The sequence below is a fragment of the Talpa occidentalis genome, unplaced genomic scaffold, assembly GCF_014898055.3.
Source record: "Talpa occidentalis isolate TD23 unplaced genomic scaffold, MPIMG_talOcc4v2.1 talOcc4.8, whole genome shotgun sequence".
NCBI lineage: Eukaryota > Metazoa > Chordata > Mammalia > Eulipotyphla > Talpidae > Talpa > Talpa occidentalis.
In genome coordinates, this window is record NW_023605194.1 from 23,881,278 (window position 1) to 23,901,833 (window position 20,556).

At 44.5% G+C, this 20,556-nt stretch overlaps 1 protein-coding gene across 4 annotated transcripts in view; it reads left to right on the forward strand.

Moving 5' to 3' along the window:
* The first annotated feature begins 530 nt into the window (after positions 1 to 530).
* BLNK (B cell linker) overlaps positions 531 to 20,556 on the forward strand; it is a 60,199-nt gene continuing 40,173 nt past the window's right edge. For all 4 annotated transcript variants that reach the window (XM_037496003.2, XM_037496004.2, XM_037496005.2 and 1 more), the window contains exon 1: positions 531 to 1,008. In XM_037496003.2, coding sequence (XP_037351900.1) covers positions 962 to 1,008 — 47 coding nt within the window. In that variant the 5' untranslated portion in view covers positions 531 to 961. The remainder of the gene's footprint in view (positions 1,009 to 20,556) is intronic.

Here is a 20,556-nt window from a genome sequence, read left to right on the forward strand (position 1 = left end):
GACAGGAGGGGACAGAGGCAGTGGGTACAGAGATGCACTACTTTTGGGGGGACTTCTAAATGGCCTAATGTCAGAAAGGCATTGTTGGGAGATTGTGAGATTTAATTGCAGCTGACTTTGGGAGGGACATCCTGATTTTATTTGAAACATCTCACTACAAGTTTATCTCCTGACTCCATCAGCCCAATAAGCAGGCCTCCTCTTATGATGGAGATCATCTCCCCTAAACCAGAGCACTCATCTCTCTCTACCCCTAAACCCCCTTGCTGAGAGAACTATCTATTCCATTTTAAAGAGATCTTCAGCAAAGGAGAGTTATTATCTCCCAGTAAACTGTGTTATTACCGCCCCGATGTTTATTTTAAAACAGATTTGGGAAGAGGAGAGAGGAGAATGAAACAAAAATGTCATTTTCATATCATGTTTCTTTAAGTGGAAAAGCTTATCCATGACTTTATGCAAATGAGCAGAAAGTCCCACAGAAACATTCAGATGGAACTGATTTTTCCACTTTTCCTTGAGCCCAAGAAGCTGCTGGGGACAGCACAACACCTACTGAAAGCAGGGACTGAATGTAACTAGGACAACAGGAAGTAGTGACCAGCTAGAAGCTTGCCCTGACCTGGTTACAGATCTTATAAAAGAAAGCAGCTGGGAAGAAATGTGCATGTCCAATAGGTTTCACTATTAAAGTTTACACAATGTGGAGTAATCAGCGAGCTGGCTGGCTACCCAGATCACATGATTATGTAGAAACATGAAACTTGACTATGTGCTCGAGCAAGTTTTACTTCTCCCTAGCGCAGGGGTGTTTGCCAGCAGCCTGCACCTCGGAAATTAGACTCAGGCGCCTGGGACCCTTGGCACCCAAGGCTTACCATGCAAGTGCTGCCCCGGAGGGTCAGGGACTACTGACCTCGCCACTGAACGGTCACCGTGCCTCTTGGGATTGCGAGAAAGAATGGACAAGCTTAACAAAATAACTGTCCCTGCCAGTCAGAAGTTGAGGTAAGGTTTTCCCCATTCAATACTTCTTCTCTCTCTCTCTCTCTTTTTTTTTCCTTCGATGATCTACTGCATCTCAGAAATACTGAAATATCCTGGAGTACTTTGCTAGTTCCACTGCAATGGATGACAATTACTGCAAGGAAGTGGACTGGGTTTTTAGGGAAATATATGGGAGCAAGTGCGCTTATTCTGACTGGCTTTTGCCAGTAATAGATTAAAAGGTAAAGCTTTGGAGGGGCAATAAAAACAGAAAAGGGAAAAGCTTAGATTCTACCCAAGGGAAGCTTTCAGAGTCTGAATACAACAAATTGAGTTCTCAACCATTTGAGAACCATTGGGGGTTCCTACTTGAACATGGTCATAATCATTCGTTGTGGTTTTATTGTCTCTGATTATTTTGGGTGATTATCACTAGTGAATTGGGGAAATCAGATCTGATTTTCCATTGTCCTCATATCAATATAAATGTCTTTTAGAAAGAATTGACCCAAAGAGCAAGAATCAGGAAACTCCTCTGAGCTTTCATGGCATCATGACTTTGGGACATTGGAATTTTTAAATATTCAGTGAGTGTTTTCTATTCCAACTACCATCTGAACTTCCGTTTTTCATGGGGTGATGTGATACAAATTGTAAGGAACTAGAGAATTAGTTTTCAAGACAAAATGTGAGAGAAATTAATCTGGAATTGGCAGAGGCACAGCTTTTGACAGTTAGAATACGGGTCTTATACCTGGCAGGTGCTTGGTAAACACACCTTTGAAACAACTGCTGATCCGGGAACTGGGGAGCGTTGGCCGCAGGCTGCCATTTCCGGAGTGTGTAGTCAAGGGCGGCTGTTAGGACTTGTGCTGATGGGACCACAAGGTACCTGAGTTCCAGCTGGTCTCAAGTTGTTAAACCTTCATAGACGGAGGGTAGTTAAAGCAGTGGAATTAGTGACTTAAATGAGTATAAGAAGAGAATCGGAGTAGCTGGAAAAGGTTTTGTGGGGAAGATACTAAGCTTCTGAGAGGTGGGAAGATAAAAGTAGTTGAAGAACGAGGGGGAAAGGATCATGTGTGGGAAGCTGATGCTTGGACCTGCACTAAGGTACCATTTATTTGTGGGATGGTGAGGAGTTTCCCACCCGACAGAAGCTGGAGTGTTGAGCATGTGGGACCAGACTGTTCCGATAAGGTGGGGCTGGTCACCAAGGATAATGAGGGCTTTAAACACAGGGTGTTAGAGAAGGATTTACACACTGGACATGTCAGACCAGCAGGCTTCCTGGAGGCCAGCAGGGTGGGACTCTGGAGGCAGGGATACTCACTAGGAGGGAAACAGGTGAGTAAGCCAAGCAGCCAGCCTTGTCAGTTTGGGTTTAGGGTGCAGTGGTGGGAATGAAAAGGAAAAATGAGGGGAAAGACATGCCAAAGAAACTAACAAAGAGTGGACATTAAGGCTTCTCTCAAATGAGCAAGGGAGTCTAAAGCCATAACCTTCAGCTATATTAAACCTTAGAATGTCTTTCAAAAACTCTGAATGGGAATTTAAGAAAGACATTGACCCTAAATCATTTTATGATCCCTCCCTTTGGGACTAAGTCCAACTTGATCACGGGGCAGTTGACGGCAATCTGCAGCGCAGATTATAGTGTGTGGAAAGCCAGAATTACATTTTGGGTAATCAGACATTACACTCATCTGCTTAGGCAGAAGAAATTTTTTTTTTCCACTTGATTACTCAGTTGTCTTTCAGAATTAGCCTGGGTTGGTAAAATGTGCAGTCTCGACATGGAACTTTTCAAAGAAATGAGATTGTAAACATGATGGATTTAAAGCACCATCTTAAATCTTTCCTATAATTAGATAGTGAGAAGAGGGTAGATGAAATACTCCATCTCTGTGGTTTGTATCCTCTGTCCTGGCTGTTTAACACCAGTCAGAAGGCTGTGCAATTATTTAGCACCGGATGACAACCTGAGTGAAGAGCTGTGTTTATGCTCTTGGGTTTAGCAAAGCTTATATGAGAATTTACTCAAACTATTAGCCATAAAAAAATACATAATGGGTGTCCACAGGGGGGACACTCCTGGTCCAATGGGCATATTACCAAGGCTGATAAGAGACTGGAGGCAGAGGGGCTGACAAGGAGGGTGGAGGGAAGTCCACCGAGGAATGTAGGGCAGATGGGATTGGATAGAAACAGGGACTTCTCATGATAAAGGACAACATTCTCAGATGGACACAGTTAGGGATGGGTACTCGGCCTGAGAATTTCTGCTGTGGAAGAATTGAGAAATGCGAGGCAGCTAAGTTGTATGTGACCACAGGAATGTATGAGCACAGAGTCTCCCTTTTTTTCTTCATTGAGGCATCACACGAGTAGGTTTCTCTGTGAGCAGGGATCCATAAACTCTCAGTAGATTCTTAACCATAATCTCCCTCTGGATTTTATAAGGTAGTGGAAATCTCAGAAAACCAGCTGAGATTTAGGTTCTCAATCTTTCCACAGTACACATTCCCGTAACCACAAAAGTTTCTTGGTAGACATTTATAGTGTTGAGCTGTGTTGAATATATCTCTTCATGTTAATAGAGCAAATTTGAAAAGGAAATTTTATATTTTTCTTAACCATCCATGGACTCATCATCTATGCCTGCGTATTTTTCTTTGATGAACTCACAGACACACATACTCGCTTATTTTTTTACAAGTGGAAAAAGTTTTTAACACAATGTAGTCAAGTCTCCTCAACCCTTAGCTTATTGGTTAAAGAGTATGGTAGTTTTCAGCAAAGCTATCATACGCGTGACTTCAGGCAAATTTACTTAATCTCTCTGGTCCTGGTTTTTCAGCTGTTAAGACAGAGATAATAACAGTACTGATCTCATAAGACTACCGTAAGAATTAAATAAACAACTGGCACAGCAACCCTTGCATATGGTGATTATTAGATTAAAAACTGTACTGAGTTAAGATGATTTTTTGTTATTCTTATTAATTCTGTAGGTGTACGATTGATATTCTGAACATAAACATTGATTTACATTGATCCTTGATAGATTTCAAGTTAGTTTCAGTTCTTCTTTCCAGTTATTTTGGCTATTTTACCTGCTGATTCTGACATCTGTGGCATTTAGCTTTGCATGGACAGTAGACGTGACAAACAGCCCTTCCCTGCCTTTGTCTAAGTGGTTAATAACACCGTCGAGCATGACAGAGCCCTGTCTTGGGTGTCTGGCCCCACTGCCAGGGCTCTCATTGGGGGATCCCACTTGTTAGACTCCGGGACATAGTCATGTCCTTTAAGTCCTCACCTGGAGTTTCCTTTGCTTAACTTTCCAAGTTCAATTCTTCAGAAACAAATCCCCTTTACACCTTTCTGCACCCCTCTACCCCTTCTTGTTTCTGTCAATGGCATCATCCCCAACCCTAAGTCTGACTCATCCCTCTCTCTACACCTCTATTCCCCAACCACACCCTGAAGTCTTTCCTTTATGATCAGCCACATGTACTCCCTTTCCCACCACACCATCGTGGGTAGCCCCTCGTCTCCCTGGCGTCCTCATGTACAAAATGAGGAGTTTGGAGCAGACAATTCCCAAAGGTCCTTTCAGCTCTGATGCTGAATGATCTGCTAAACATGAAGGCCATGTCTGACATAGGTTATATCCTTTAAGGTGACCGTTTTATCCCATGACCCTCTGAAAATACTTCTTGGGTGAATTATCAACTTTCTTGAGATAATCAGGTTTCAATCTATTTTCAATTTTTTCCCTTACTGCTTTGAAAGGTGTCTATCACTAAACATTGGGATCTGGATAGCATCCAGATGTGACCATGTGGATAGTAGCTGTGATGCAGCTAATAGGAAAATGCAGTTGGAGTCATTCCAGTTGCCAGTTACTTGCTATGGGGCCTTGAGGATGTCTCTCCATTTCTCTCTGCCTCAGTTTCCTCAACTGTCAAAACTGGAAATGCGTTCCCCACAGATTTGTGGAGACCAAGGGAGAACAACATGGTCAAAATGCCCGGGATGATATTTGTCACATGGGCAGTATAACAAGTAATTAAAAGTAAATGCAACAACCAGTGCTTCAACACACCATCATAAGTGACCGCTTGCTGTCCCTCTTCCTACTCACAGCAATGGCTCCAACCCCCTCTAACTGGAGTGGCAAGCAAAGCAAGAGGCTGCCCAGTGGCTCGAGGTAGACAGAACAACTCTCAAGCACACATGTGTCTTCAGGCATCTCCCTTCTCCTTCTTTAATAAGCTTGGGTCAGAAGCCAATGCTGATGTGGGAGGGCAAAAAGGAAGCTCAATGTCTAATGGTAGAGACAGACTTCTGCAAGATGTATGGTTTCCCTTCTCGTCACACCACCTACCTGTGTTATGTCAGCTGAGAGTCAGCTGGGCCACCTGCGTCACATTGGTGGATAGAATATTCCAGCAAGGGCTCTTTCTTCTTGAGGGCTAAGTACACAGTAGCCAAATCATTAGAAATTTATCTAGTGTATGTGGACTTTAGGATTACCAGCAAAGAAAACTCACTCTTGCCCATTTGCTCTGGGCATGACTTGTGCCAGGAAACCCTAGAGCAGGGTCCACATAGCCAGACACCCTCTCTCTCGAAGCAGAGGTCACCTATGAGCATGGCTGGACAACTTCCCTCCTCTTCATGCAGCCATTGTCCAAATGGACTATGCAGGACTATGATACTAAGTTTCCAAGGACTGAACACAATTACCTCCCAGCCCTGTCTCTACATCACTGCTCACTACCTGCTCCCAGACCAGCTGGCACCATACCCAGTAAAGGTATTTATAATCTCTTGGTTTCCTCCAATGATGACTGACCTCCTCTGTTCTGTGGACAATTTGTTAATTTGGCTCATTTTCAGAGGACCTTACTGTCACCTCATACAATGACAGCAAGAGATGTAGGCCTGTTAAAAACATGAATATGGAAAAGAGAGAGAAAAATTAAATGGCAGCCTATTAGAGGGACACTGCAAACCTCGAGGGCTTTTTTTTTTAACTTAATAGCTTAATAAGAAGGAAGCTTGCCTTCCCCGCAACATAGCAGCAGCATTTAATCAGAGGCTTTCCAGCAGGGACAATTTTGCCCACTAGGAGACTTGGTCATCACAACTGAGGCTGCCACTGGCACCTAATAGGTAGGTGTTGGGATGCTGCTAAACACCCTAAATTGTGCAGGGCAGTTCTCACCACAAAGAAATATCTGAGCCCAAATGTCCATAGTGCTTCTGGTTCAGACCAAGTGGAATGAATTCTCTCTAGAACAAGAAGCACGTATTCACTGGTATGATCTTAGAGTGGCTGTGTATTTAAAGTTTGGAATGTGCAATTATGTCTTTACCATTGATGTGGCTTCTGCTCACCAGAGTGACTGCCTTCTGTCTGGGATGGTTTGGGTGAGGCATGCATGGGGGGACAGGCTAGAGACGCTTGGGCCTATAAGTTGTGTTTAAAAAAAAAATCAGTGTCAAACGAAACTAGATTCCATGAACTACATGTGCCATTGAGGTCTGCGTCAATCTCCACCTCTCCTGTGTAAAGAAGTGAGAGCAGCAAGTCTTCCGACACAAGTTCATCTTGGAATGGTCTCTGTCTCCTCTTCTGTTAATAAACCAAGTGAACCTTGAGTGGAATTCCTTAATGTTGGGACAAAACATTCAATTATAACAGGGCTATTAAGAAGCCCAAGAGCTTGTGGGTCTGATCCAATGGCCAAATTCTGGATAGAGGTGGACATGCTGTGCTTGTTTTGAAGCAGAACGTGTTGCCCTGAGGTCCACAGGATGAATGCTACCTGATCAAAGACAATACAGGGGTGGAAGGGAGATGCCCTCGGATGTCGATCATTTGTTGTCTTCTCAGTCATGTGAAGATTCTACAGCAATGTCTGGAGGCACAGATTTGGAGCAGTTCTCTATCAGCTGGGATGGTTTGGGCTGCCCTGTTCACTCTCTCTTCCCTGGTCTCCCTGTGGCTGTGGTATATAGATTTTGAAACTGTGGATGGATATTGAGAGTGCAGTGTTTTTTAAGTTTATTCCAGTTCTATTATAAAACAATCCTATATCTCCTCTCTTCCCCTTCCAAATGACTCATGAAAATGGTATTGATCTTATCCAGATCTCAGAAAGAGTTTGCCCAATTCTCTAATGTGTACTAGGGATGGTGAGAGGTGCAGGCCAGGGGCCTGTGATGGGGCAAGGCTGCTGTCTGCTGTCTGCCAGATGTTCAAGGCCGTGCAGGGTCCTCCATCCTGCCTCTGAACAGAAGGGGCTATAGTGTCCTTGCTCACTATAGATTTAGCCTTGCCAAGGAAACCTTCTAAGTCCCCTGAACCCAGACACCATGCTGTAGGACAGCACTTAGAGGGGCCACCACGGCCTCCCTGTCACATCACGTCTTACACTTTGTGGTTCCATCAGATCTCCTTCAATGTCACTTATCTCGGCCACTCTGCTTCTTTTGGGTGATTCTGTTTAGCCTCTTGGGGACAGTTTAGTTTTCTCATCCCACATACTTTCTAGGTTTCCTAAGTCTCCAAGAACCAAGCACAGGCTTGGGGGTTAAGTGGATGGCACACCTGTGGCTCCAGAAACAGACCCCACCAGCTGATTGGATGGAATTCCAGCCCCCAACTAAGTTCTGCCTCCAGACTCAAGGTGACCCCTGAACATGACCTGGACTTGCTGACTTGTAGGTCCCACCTGACCTCAAGCACATTGTAGGGAAGTGGTTTTTGTGCTGAGTTCTGATGTGGGGGCATGATTACTTGGGGCCTACAGCGACAACCTCTCTCAGGGAGTCACACTTCCTGCCTGTGCCCAGCCTCATTGGCTCACGTGTTACCACCCCCAGGTCTCCACCCATCAGTAAGCAAGCTTGTCTTCCTTCCCACACTTGCACTTGTACCACTGCTGAGGGCCGTCTGCTCTTCTCCTGCCAGCCCTTGCTCTTCCTGGTTTGGCCCACCCTCTCCTGCCCAACCTGCCTCACCTCTTCTGAAAAGGTGCCATTGGCAGCTTCATGTGCAGGTTTCTTTTTGACTCCTTTGTTTTCATCAGTCTTTCACAAATGCCCCATTTGCCCTCAGTCCACATGGTTGTCCAGTGCTATTTTCAAAAGCAAGACAATGAAAATTAGAGGACACATTACATCTCCTTGCTGAGCAACATTCTCTGTTTTCTACTTTCCTGAAAAAGAATCTCATCCCAAGGGACATGTCCCTGCCCGCCGCGCCCCCCCACCTCCAGCAGGCCAGCAGTGCCCCAGACCTGCCCCAGGTTTCATCCCTCTCCACAGTGTAGGGAACACGCAGCAGAGATCCCCGAGTCTCCTGGGGGTATGGCCATGTGGTAGCTCAGAGCCCCGTGTTCAAGAGCCCTGTACCCCAGGTGATGGAGGTTGACTGACAAGGGCTGAGAGCCCACCTCTGCAGCCCCTTTATTTCTTAGGTAAGAAAATCAAGGCCCAGAGAGCTGAAGGAGGCTGTAGGGCTTGTTTCTGCCCTCACCTCCACATCTGCTTGTGAGGACCAAGGAAGGGTAGGCTACGACCACTTTTTTTGCCTTTTCCCTGAGTCATTTACTGGCCAGTAAAACATCCTAGCTTCATCTGTGTGCTATATTTCCCTAGACACATTTTTTTTTTTTTTAAATGAAAAGACAGCTAACGTATTAGAAAGCCCAGTGAAACCAGACAGAATCGTGTTGTCAGTATTTCAGGCTGTTACACGTTTCTAGGTCCAAACTTGAATTCCATGCTGACTCAGACACGTTTGGTGTCCTACTGATACATATTTTTCAAGGAATGCTCCCACAATAGTTCATGTGATCTGAGAGTGAGGTATAATTATAGGAGTGGCGTTGGTCTTACGTGTGGTTTACGTGCACAAGACCAAGATGGCATAATTTAGAAATACCCAGGAAGGTGTTTTTGCTGTACTGGAAAGAATCTGAACTTCAGTCAGAAAGACTTGGCTTCAAATTCTTGCTCTGCACTTACTAGTTCATGGTCTTCAAGAAGGTCACTTATTGCCTTTTAGTCTTGGCTTTCTCATCCAGAAAATGGGAATAATAATATGTCATCTAGCACAGGGTGTTGTAATGGTAAATATGTTAAATTTAGGGCATCAGAGTGCCACCTACCCAAAAATCCCTCCTGGGCTGGGCCTTCCTGACGTCCCATGTTGCGTCATTAGCGAGGCATCCATGTGAGTTCAGGCAGCACCTCCTGGTTCAGAGTTAAGCATCACGAAGTGTAATAGGTTCCAACAATAAGCCACTATCTGCCACTAACACCCAGGCGGGAATCACTTATCTGACAGCCAGCTCAGACCAAGGGGGCAGAGCTGTGTCCCTCTGCCTCCCACACAGAGGGTGGCTGAAAGAATGGATCATTGTTCCAGAAAGTAGTGATAAGAAAGAAAGAAAGGTCAGAGGAGGGAGACCACACCTAAGTAAAGGGGATTCCCAAGAGGAAGCCATGACTAAGGGTGCTTGGAATAGAGGAGCCGACTGGAGCTCAAACACAGAATGAAATGTCCTGCCCCTCTCGTCCCATCCCCTGTTTAATTTCGCTATTGTCTACTTTATAGCGTTACTTGATTCCAAGTACAAAAGGCTACAGCATGAAGACTAATCTTTAAAGCACATAAAGGTTATTAATGTTTATACCCAGTACTGAACAGGAGGGGACTAGTCCTTTTATTTTTGTGCCAAAAACTATAATACACTCAAATGCAAACATGAGAAAAAAAAAATGGTTCAAAAAGGAAAATGGCAAATGTGATTCGACATCACTGGGAAAGTGGACCCTCCGCATACATGTGACTGTTTTGCCTTTTCAACTGTCTGCTCAGAGTCCTCTTGTTACAATGTCCTCTTGTTACAGCCCCAGATGACTGGGCTGATAAATGCTGGATAAATGCCGAAAACAACCTCTCAATATGAATGATTAAAATAAGAGCTATTCATATAAAAACCTCGCTGTTAAATAGGGGGTGAAATTGTGCTTTAAGGTTGGGAATGACAGTTTTATGGGTGTGGAGTTTCCTTTGAGGGTGACAGCGGTGGTGTAATAGATCTAACTCCATGAAGGCATGGAGCATAGACAGGCGCCATTTTCTTCCCTCTCCCCCCACTTCCATGCAGTAGCCTCGGACCACAAGTCCCTGAACCACATGAACCAGATTTCCTGCATGGGAGGCAGCTGGGAACAAACAAGGTGGATATATAAAGGGAGAGGGAACAAAAGGGGAAGGAACTTGGAGGTGAGATGTGGAGGAAAGAGAGACATATGGGTAAGAGTCCTCAGAGGACTCCTGGTCATTGGCAGAGACAATGGCAGCTGCTATCTTGACTTCATGTTGGATGACGTGGTATATTTTTAGTTTTGGCTTTCTCCTCTGACCCAGCTCTCTGCCTAAGTCCTTTCTTGTGGTTCCTTTCTGGAAGAAGGTATCTTAGACTTATGGCTTTCAGGCCTCAGTGACTGCACTTTAGGATGAGTCTCCTGGCTGCACATTTGACCAAGAGTTCTTTTGGGAACAGTCTGCTTCCTTTGCCTTTGTGCTTGCAGATGGTCAAATCCTTTTCAAAGCATGCACCCCTTAACCGGTTTGGGGTCCTTGGGTGCCCCTCTGTTGCACACTAACAGGGGTTACACAACAGTGCTAATTTATCAAGTGCACCGAGTTGGTAAGCTTTATATGTATTTCACCACAGAAAAATTGGTAATGAAATTATTTTCCATACTTACCACAAGAGTGTGTGTTTTGTAGATCCATAATTGTATTTTTGTGATATATAAAATTTGAATATTAGAGCTTTTTAGAATGTATTATTGATCTATTTCTAGATGACTTTTAGAACTACATTGCTCCCCTCCACTTCAATGGCCCCACAAGATGCTCCTCAATATTTCTTTTTACTCAAAATCCAGTGAAATGAGCTTGAGTAGGTCCAATTTTTTCAGTATATGTGAAATATATTCCTTAAAATCACTCTTTACTTCCTGAAAATATCTAAGCTCTTAGTTGTAGAAATCGATGACCAGCCTGGTGGAAGATAATGTTCCATTGTACCATGTATCGAGACTCATGGGTCCAGACTTGTTTTTCCCCATTAAGGTTAATTTTTAAAAGAACAGGCTCAAGTTCTTAAAACACATTCATTTTCTAGAATTACATAAAATTGCCTTTTCACAATTTCCTGAAACACTTAGAATTACTTCTTTGTCATTTGGTCTTACAAATTTGAGACTCATCAGTTACTCAGGATAAACTTCATGCTAATGGAAGAGAGACTGTGAAAATGGTAAAACTTCAGCCATCAGCACCTCAAAGAACAATGAGCACATCAGAGCAGAGATGGGATTAAGTAACCTGACCGCCAGGCCTTCCCAACCCAAGCGCCCTGTCATTTGTACCTGCAGGTGCCTCCTCTAATGCTTTCAGTTTTCACAAACTGCTCTTATCTCACTTCAGGAAGAAGTTTCCCTTTACCGAGTTCCCCTCTGCCATGTGGATGGATGAAAGGACAAGCGAGGTTTGCTTGGTGCTAAGGGGAAGGAAAGTGTGGGATCCCCACAGGCCACAGGCTCCAGCCCCTGAAATCAGGGCGAGAGGGCACTGTGACAATTCTGCTCTCACATGGAATGGCAAATCTTCAAAGAATTTTTTATTTTATTTTATTTTTTTTAAGATTTATTTATTTACACATACAAGAGCTGGAGTACAGACCAGAAGCATGGGGTGGGGGTGGGGGGCTGAGAGGATTCACCAGAGACAGAGTGGGGAACAGAACAGGCAGATTGACCAAAGTACACTGCTGAGGGGAGCAGTGGGCGAGTCAGGAGAGGTCTGCTGTGCCATGTGTGTGGCTCCGTGGTTAGCTGGGGATTGAACTCGTGCTGCAGAGGCTGCGGACAGCTTCATAGGTTGTGTCTTAACCCTTTGCACCACCAGGAAGGCCCCCAAAGAACTTTTTAAAGTGAGGATAGCACAGTTCCCTGTCCTCTCCTCAGTCCTGGGGGGGTGGCTCCCCCACACCTCCTGCCTCTGATAGGGTAAAGTGCCAGGATTTTCTAAAGGATTCAGGATATTAGTAGGATCACCCCAACTCCTGGTTGTGTCAAGTCAGCCCCATTTCCATCTGCACAAAGCCCAGATTGGCAGTTTAGACGTGTCAATGACTGCCACAAAACATTTGCAGCTCTTGGTAGGAAAAAAGAAAGAAATGGTAGAGGTTCTGGAGAAACATGCAAATTACTTTCTCTGTTTCATGGGTGGTTAGTAAGAGACAACCCAGGCCACGAGGTGCCCGAGTATGAGGGGAACATACTCCCAGCTCTCTGGGACTCCTCGGTGGCCTTGGGTGTTGAGAAAGGACACATGGGGACGTGGTGCTCCGCCTCCTTCCAGCTGGATTTGGCCACTCTACTTCTGAGCATGTCTGGGGCCCCCAGGGAGCCTCTTGAACATTCCCTCTGGCCACCTGTGGGCACTGCTCTCTCTCTCCTCCTCCTTCTGCCACTGTCTCTTCCTCTTTTTTCTCTGCCCCTCCCTAAAGACTGAAACAGGCCCCAAGAGCCCATGCTCTCCCCAAGCAATAAGTGTGAACTGAAGGACCCATAGCAGGGCAATGGGGTGGGAGGGGGCTCGTGGACCTAGCGAAAGCTGCTGGGCTGGTTGAGGGCCTGATTAGACTTCTTCTCCAGAGGCAGAAAGGAGGGCGCCCAAGGGACAGGGGGTGAAGCCAGTCACCTGCCCTCATGAGGGGCCAAGCTGACGCATGTCAGTGTGAGTCACCCAGGGGCGTTGGATTAGGGGCAAATTAAAGAACTCTGAGCAAAAATCTATGTGGGTTCATACATGTGAACCCATACCCCTAAATCCTATACAGTGTTTTAAACTAATGTTACCTCAATAAAAAAGATATGATTAAAAAAATAACGAAAATTTAAAAAATCAGGGTAGTCACAATGGTGTGAATATACTAAGTATATTTGACTACATAAGTGAATTGTATGCTTAAAAACTGCTAAGGATGGGCATTTTTATGATGTGTGATTAATTCTTATCATGACTAAGTTGTGATCAGAGGCCCTAACTGCTGAGGGGGAGGGCGAAATGAGACGCGGACTGCAAAGACCTGGTGTGTGGCACATGCTCAGTCAGTGCTGGCCGCTGCTGTGCTTGCTGTTGCCAACCTGAGTCTGGCCACTGGTCTGGCTTCCTGGACTTGGACTGTAGCCATGACTCTGGGCTGAGACATAAGAAAGTGGAAGTCACAGTCCCTGCCATGGAAAAACTGGTCCTCTGGCAGGATATTTGGGCCACATGTGGAAAGGGAAAGAAGAGGGAGTGAGCTCTCTGGGCCTCAGTATCTCCATCTGTGAGTGGGGCAGGAGTGCCAGCCATAGCAGCCTCCTGGGGCTCTCCCAGCATGGAAAGGTTGGGCAAAACTTCTGCACCAGCTCCGCCGTGAACTCACTCTCCAGAAGGAAGCAGTCTGGTTGCCAAATCTGCAAATCTAATTTTAACAGCAATGATGCTCCAGCAGGCTGGAGGAAGTGGGGCAGGAGGAAGCTGGGCCAGGATGAGAGGAGACTGTGGGCGAGGGCAGAGGAGGGACTCCAGTGATAGGGTGGGCTCTGCTCCGTGCCAATAACAAACAGAACAGTCACCAAAGGGTGGCTTTCGGCTTCAAAATGACCACTGGTAGCCAGAGATATCAGCTTGAGCAGAAATTATCCAAAAGGAAGATATTTTGTGTGATTCAGATAAACCCGTGTGTCTGCATCTGCCTCTGGCTTCAGAAACCGCCTCATAGGAGATAATGAGGCAGATAGAACCTCTTTCCTGCACTGCCAGGGTCAGGGCTGGTGTTCAGGTTAGCTCTGCATTCTGCAGCTGCCTGGCCCATTGTACGCTCACTCGGTGTTTGTAGAGTAAATAAGACAAATACATGTGCTGTATAAAGCAAATCATACTACTAAACTTTTAGGGGAAGGCTCCAAATCAGCACATCAAGATGAATATTTAATGTAATATTTTTTAATGAATGCAAAAATCCATGATACAAAATATTGATATTTCAAATGAAGACGGGAGTAGTACTGCTGATCATGTGGCTTCACACTCCAACATGGCACTGTGTCCTAGCAACATCGTCTTGGAGGGCTGCCAGCCTTATTGCCATCAATTTCCCTTCTGCCAGCTGAGGTCCTAAAGCACACTTGTGATGTTACTCCCCTGCTCACACTATCCCACTGTCCTGGGCTCAGGAGACCTGCCCTCATGTTGGCCACCAGTGTTCCCATGTCCAGGCCCTCATCCACCCTAATCACAACATCCCTGAGTAAAGAAACAGAAATATAACATACTGTAAAAATGAAGAATCACCTCTTAAAAGAGTGGGAGAGATTTTAAATACCTGACAAAAGGGGACGTCAGCCAAAGAATCAGCAGACCAGCGGTGATGGTTGTGTTTTCAAAAATCCTTTCACAGCATGATGAATGTCTTCTTTCCTTCTATATACACCAAGGAAAATGTTAGAAAAATTTCTCCTCTGGATTGATTTTGGAAACATCTAAGTTGGAGATATCAAGCCAGTGTGAGGAGAGCTCAGATGTCCTAAGGCAGCCCAGCCAAGAAAATTAAACATCTCACAGGACAGAACGGGAAGCCAGCTAGGGGTTCTAGAAGCTCAAGGTGAGACTGAGTAACTCTTGGCCAAGACAAACCCTCAGACTTGATTCAGCAGACCCTTGATTCAGCAGTGCCTGGTGAAAGCTGAGTCTTAGAAACATCAGCTGAAAAGAGTCCAGATAAACCTTCACAAAATGGCTTGGAGGTGCTTGCTGACCAGTGCAGAGTTGCTGTGGTGTGAAGAAGAAGGTTTAGCCTTAGATCTTGGCTCTGAGAAGAGGACCAGACCCAGAGATACCGACAGGGAAACACCAGAGCTGGACCCAGCGTCAAGTTGTGGGGATGACGAAAGAGGAAGGACTTACCTGCTCTTTTTGTTTGCAGAGAGTTCTTTAATTTGAGACCTTCTTTAATTCATTCCTAAATCCCAGATTAAACAGGGATTTTCTCTGATTAACATTGCTTTTTCATTCCATCTGCTTTGGAAAGACAGAAGTGAACAAGATATATGCTAATCCTGCCCCTTCATGGTCCTCTGGCGTATACTAAGGAGCTAAAAAGAAGTCAACTTGTTTTCTGATGCTTTTCTTTCCCTTTTTAAGTTTGAAAAAACAGCTTTCTTGCAGATGAGCCCATCTTTTAAATCATCTCCTCTATTTAATAAGAATTACTGAAAAAGTATTTTGTAAAGTATGCATTTTCTTGGGCTACTCTTTGGGTATCTGGCCAAAATACCCATGTGCTGCTGCCTTACCGGTGCCCCTGGCCTGGTGGAGCCTGCCTGGATTGTCCTGCCCTCCACCTCCCTGAGGCTGTTCTCAGCCTGCAGAAGCATTTCTGACAGGCAGTCATCACCTGTGGATTCCTCTCATCTCTGGGAACTCTTAGCTAGTGGTCTTTCCTGGAGATCTACAAAGATCTAATCTGGTCTGGTAATACTGCCAGCGGTTCTCATCCATGACCACATATTGGATTCACCTAGAAGTCAATAGCCTGGATGGAGGCCTGGGCATGAGAATTTTTTTTTAAGATGTATTTTATTTATTTATGCATACAAGAGCTGGGGCACAGGCCAGGGGTGTGTGTTGGGCGGGGGTGGTGGTGAAAGGATTCACCAGAGACAGAGTGGGGAACAGAACAGGCAGATTGACTGAAATACACTGAGGGGAGCAGCAGGTGAGACAGGAGAGGTCTGCTGCACCATGTGGCCGGGGATTGAGGAAATCGAACTTGTGCTGCAGTGGCTGTGGATAGCTTGATAATGCTAAGATTTAAACCCTGCACCACCAGGGAGGCCTGGGCGTGAGAATTATTAAAAGCTCCCAAGTGATTCAGATATGTTGCCAAAGTCGAAACCACTTCTATAGTCTAAGATGGAGATGGATAGAGACTGCCCACAGAAGGAAGCTCTTCGCTTCCATTCAGAAACTTATTGAAGAAGGCTGGGCTGCTTGTGTTCAGTTCCTGGGGCTGAAGTCCCTGCCCTGGTGCCAGGCTGCCTGGGGACAGAAGGCAAGGAGATAAGTGATATCTTTGTGCATGAACTATATCTGTCAGAGCAGAGGCAAAAGTAAAAGCCTGGTCATTGGCATCCATACTTTGGCATCTAATTCCCTCTGCTCTTTTCCCCTGTTGAAGCAGGCACTGCTCCCTAGTCTCTAACTCCTGCTATCACTCCTGCTTTCCTGGGGAAAGTGTCTGAGTAAACCTTTGGCCTCCCACTGTGGCTCCGTATTGTCCTTACCTCCTGTTTCTCACGTCTTTGGAGGATGAGTGACAGTGAGGGCAGGGCTGTGGTCATGCCTTAGCCCTGACATCACAGCAAGCTGTGACTCCATTTTAGAGACTTGCTCCAGGCGGGTCCAGCCCCTTTTGGACTGTTACAGACATGAGGTACCTGTTCTTCCTGGAGCCTTTCATCTCCACCCTGCAGTTTTTGCAAACTAGGACTCCAGAAGAAAACATACGACTATAAAGTAAAAATATACAGGCCTAGGGTTTTCTAAATCAATAAGGAGAATAGTCAGAAGTCGCATATTCCAGTAAAGCACACGCCCATACTAGGTTATCAAATTGACCGCTCAGCTGTCTACCTGAAGCCTCACCTGCCTGCCCTCGGGTAACAAGGGCTTCAGCTTCCCAGAGAGGGCATGTCCTTTATTTGGACACAAGTAAAAGGCCCATGGTGGGTAAAGGTATGAGCTGTCACAGCGCAGCTCAAAGTGTGGCCCCACCACCTGGGAACTTACAAATGCAAATAAGCTGAGCCCACCAGGAACCTACGACCCAATTAGAAACTCTGGGGGCTGGGCCTGGCCCTCCTCATTTCAAAAGCATCCAGTGGTTCTGGTTCATTCTAGTGTGACAACTACTACTCTTTCAGATTCTAGGGTATGCTACTTATTTGAAAACTGCTGATAACTTTCAAAGAATTTTTTTCTTCCCTCAGTATTTTCTGGGATCTAAATCTGTTGAGATCCAGGTTTAGCCAGAGTCACCCTACACCAGTTTGTTGTTATGTAACTAAGTTTGTTGACATTAATTCAAAAGCTTGAAATCTTAAAAAAAAAATTGAAGAGGAGATAATAAAGAATTTAACTTGGTTTATGGAACTATCATAACTATTAAAATTCTCTATATGACCTGCTCACCATATTAAAATGTCAGACTGTTTAAACACGGCATAGCCATATATTTGAAATATGTTAGATAAACTGTGTTTATTTTATTTTGTTAAATGAACATGGCTATCTCTTTACAACTTTTAAAAATGTGAACATTTCAATCTTTTAATCCTTCCATAACCATGGGAGCATATTTTTGAAAGGAATAATCAAAGTGAAGCTGTTTTATATGTTATCTACTTTCACCTACACTTATTTACAACTTATCTCAGTAAGACAACTGATGTCTAAATAGGGAGCAAACTCTCCCCATCGTGTGGTGTGTCCCTTTGCTATTGCATATGCTACAGGTAGCAAAGAAGGAAAAGTGCCCCCCGATAGAGCCAATGCCCCAGGGGAGCAGCGGAGCTGTACATCATGTGTGCAGAGCTGACAGAATGAGCCCAGTGCCAGCACATCTTTTTTGTTTGGATGGACACTTTTTCCAGGTGACAGAAGTTACCTGGTAACAGCAGTAACTGAGCAGATTGTGTGAACAAGATGCAAAGGGAAAAGAAAAATTTTAAACAGAACACATATCATTTATGCAACAACTCGACAATTTACTATAATTATAATAACTTTAATAATCTGATAACAAGTAATTAGGAAATGCCAAGAAGCAGCAAATATCAAGTTGAGTAAATGACAAAATTGCACCAGATTTTTTGCAGCGATTTACATGTTTAATCTACACCTATAGCAAAGTTGCTTTTACAGATCAGCCCCTGGCTCCCTGCTATTCAGAACATCTGATAAGGTCCTTCACTCTGGCTCATAAACCTTCTTTCTAGTTAAATAGTAACTCAGATGAAAGACATTCCTTTCAGCTACTGTCAGTGGAAAAACCAGCATTGCCCTCTGCTCTGCCTTAGAATTATTCAATTTCTTCCCAATCCATCCATTTCAATTTCCTCGCAATATTTTTCTCTCCACCCTCAAGCCTCTTTCATTTTTCCCCTTACCTCTGGCTCAGAAATTTTTCAGAATTCCTCAGGAAAAGGAGAAGGTTTGATGCAGGATATATGGAACAAATCCTGAAATACTGTAAGGTTCCCAGGCAGCTCAAGGGTCCAGCTCCAGGGACCCTGTGGGTGTCTCAGGAGGGAGAGGTGTTTCCCTTCTCCCTCATCCAGCCCTTCTTCTCTGCTCCTGAGCCTGGAGCTTGGCTGTGCTCTGGCATCCGTAGAATAGTCCACACCACCTCCCTAAGTGGGGAGTATAAAATATACTTTCATTTCCTTTGTTACCCAAATTACAACTTGGCACTTACCCCTTCCCACATCCAAACTTGGGGTCTTCAGTTGGCCCCCACTGAGGATAATTCTCCAAGACACAACCTTGTAGTGTCCTGAATGAAGTTTCTCTTATGTTTCTCCTCCATCCCTTCATGCCACGGGAATACACTCCCTCCTCATAGCCCTGTTAGTAGCTGCAACTGCTAACAGGGACGATGAAGAGGAATTCTCTGTTGAAAATCGCTAGTTATGGTATCAGGAATAGTTCTTCTCAGAGCCAGCCTTAGATCAGGGTCGCACCCCACCTCCCTTCCCCTGCTCCCCACTATTGAAAACCCCTCAGGCTTGTCTGTGTTTTCCAGACTCTAGCACCCAATAGTTATTAGACCTAGAAAGAGAAAGAGCTCCCCAAAATCCTCAGTCTAAGTCTCCATTCCTTGTTTGAGAATCTCTTTTCCCAAGATGGTTGAGAGGACGAATGTCTATTTCTTACCCAGTAAATCTCACCAAACCTCCTTGGTGCCCAATGGCCCCCAGTATACAACCACAGCAAAGCATCTGTATAGGTGGGTTATTAAGCCTTAAGTTAATTCCTAGCAGAGGATGGCCACAGCTCCAGCAGAATTCTTCAGGTGAGCTGTCCTGTCGTCCTCTAAACTGCTCCATCGCCCCACAGAAAAGCTTTTCTGCACATGTATTCTAGACCACACAGCCAAGGGAACATTTTTTAGATGCCCCCTAAAGAACAGGTTTCACAGACCTATGCTTAAGCTCAAATGTTCCCCTTCAATGCATAGTACCTAACAGAAGGCCTCACCCCCAGAGTCAGAGAAACCAGCACTCAGGTTTACAGGAAATCACAATTTTCTCCAAAGCAATGGCTGTGTACAAACTAAAATGCCAAATCAAATAATCTCCTCAGAACAAAGGAACAAGCTAGCCAGAAAGGTGAATTCACATACTCTATTCTTCCTGGGCAGAATCATGTGAAATTTTATATATATATAAAGTAAGGAAGTTACTATGCAGGGAAGAAAAGGTGGCTGTATACCTAACATTTTCCTCTACATGTGTATATAAAATAGACAATAAAAGTGATCTTTGTACATATACATGCTATAAAGTATAGGAAAAAAATCTTCATTAGAATGTAAAATCTCCCTTTTTTAGGAAGCAGAAGTCCCCGCCCTCACGAGGGCCATTGGATCCTCACTCTGCCTTTGAGTGGGTGCCCAGAAAGTTCATAATTGTTCTGTTTGCCCTGCACTTGGGCAGTGCCCTCCCAAAAGAAAGGCACAGCTTTTTCTGATTTGTGTGAAGGCCCTCTATTGGCTTTGAAGACAACCTTTCAACTTTTTCTTAAACATCCCTCTAAAAAGTGATGCACAACCTCCTCCCCCACCACTACATGATACACACTATTCTGAACTCTCTTACCTTTCTTCTCTTTTTCTTTCTCCTCCATTTTTGCTAACAATATCCCTCGGGAATTTTATCTATCAGCAATACCAATCTATGTTTCTTTTTTTTTCCCACAAGACTCTATGGTATTCCATTGTGTGACTCATATCAAAGTTTATTTAACAAGTTCCCCTTTTGTAACTGATGGTCAGGATTTTAGGAGGACAGAGGGGAAGGACAAGGATTATTACACATAATACTGCAATAAACATGTTTATGTGCATTTAATGGTATTGTTTTATGACCATGTTCATAAAGCAAATTCCAAGCAATGGAATTTTTGAGTCAAAAAGGTATGGAGGTTTTAAATTTTGACAGATATATTGATTTATAGCAATTTATATTCCCAAGAATATCTATATTCTCATATCCTTGTCAACCCTAGGTTTTATCACACTGAAGTTTCACCATTCTGATAAACAAAATATATCTCATTGTTTTGATTTCTATTTCCTTAAATATAAGTGATGTCTCTTTCACTAGTCTGTGGTCACTTTTATTTCTTTCACTCAT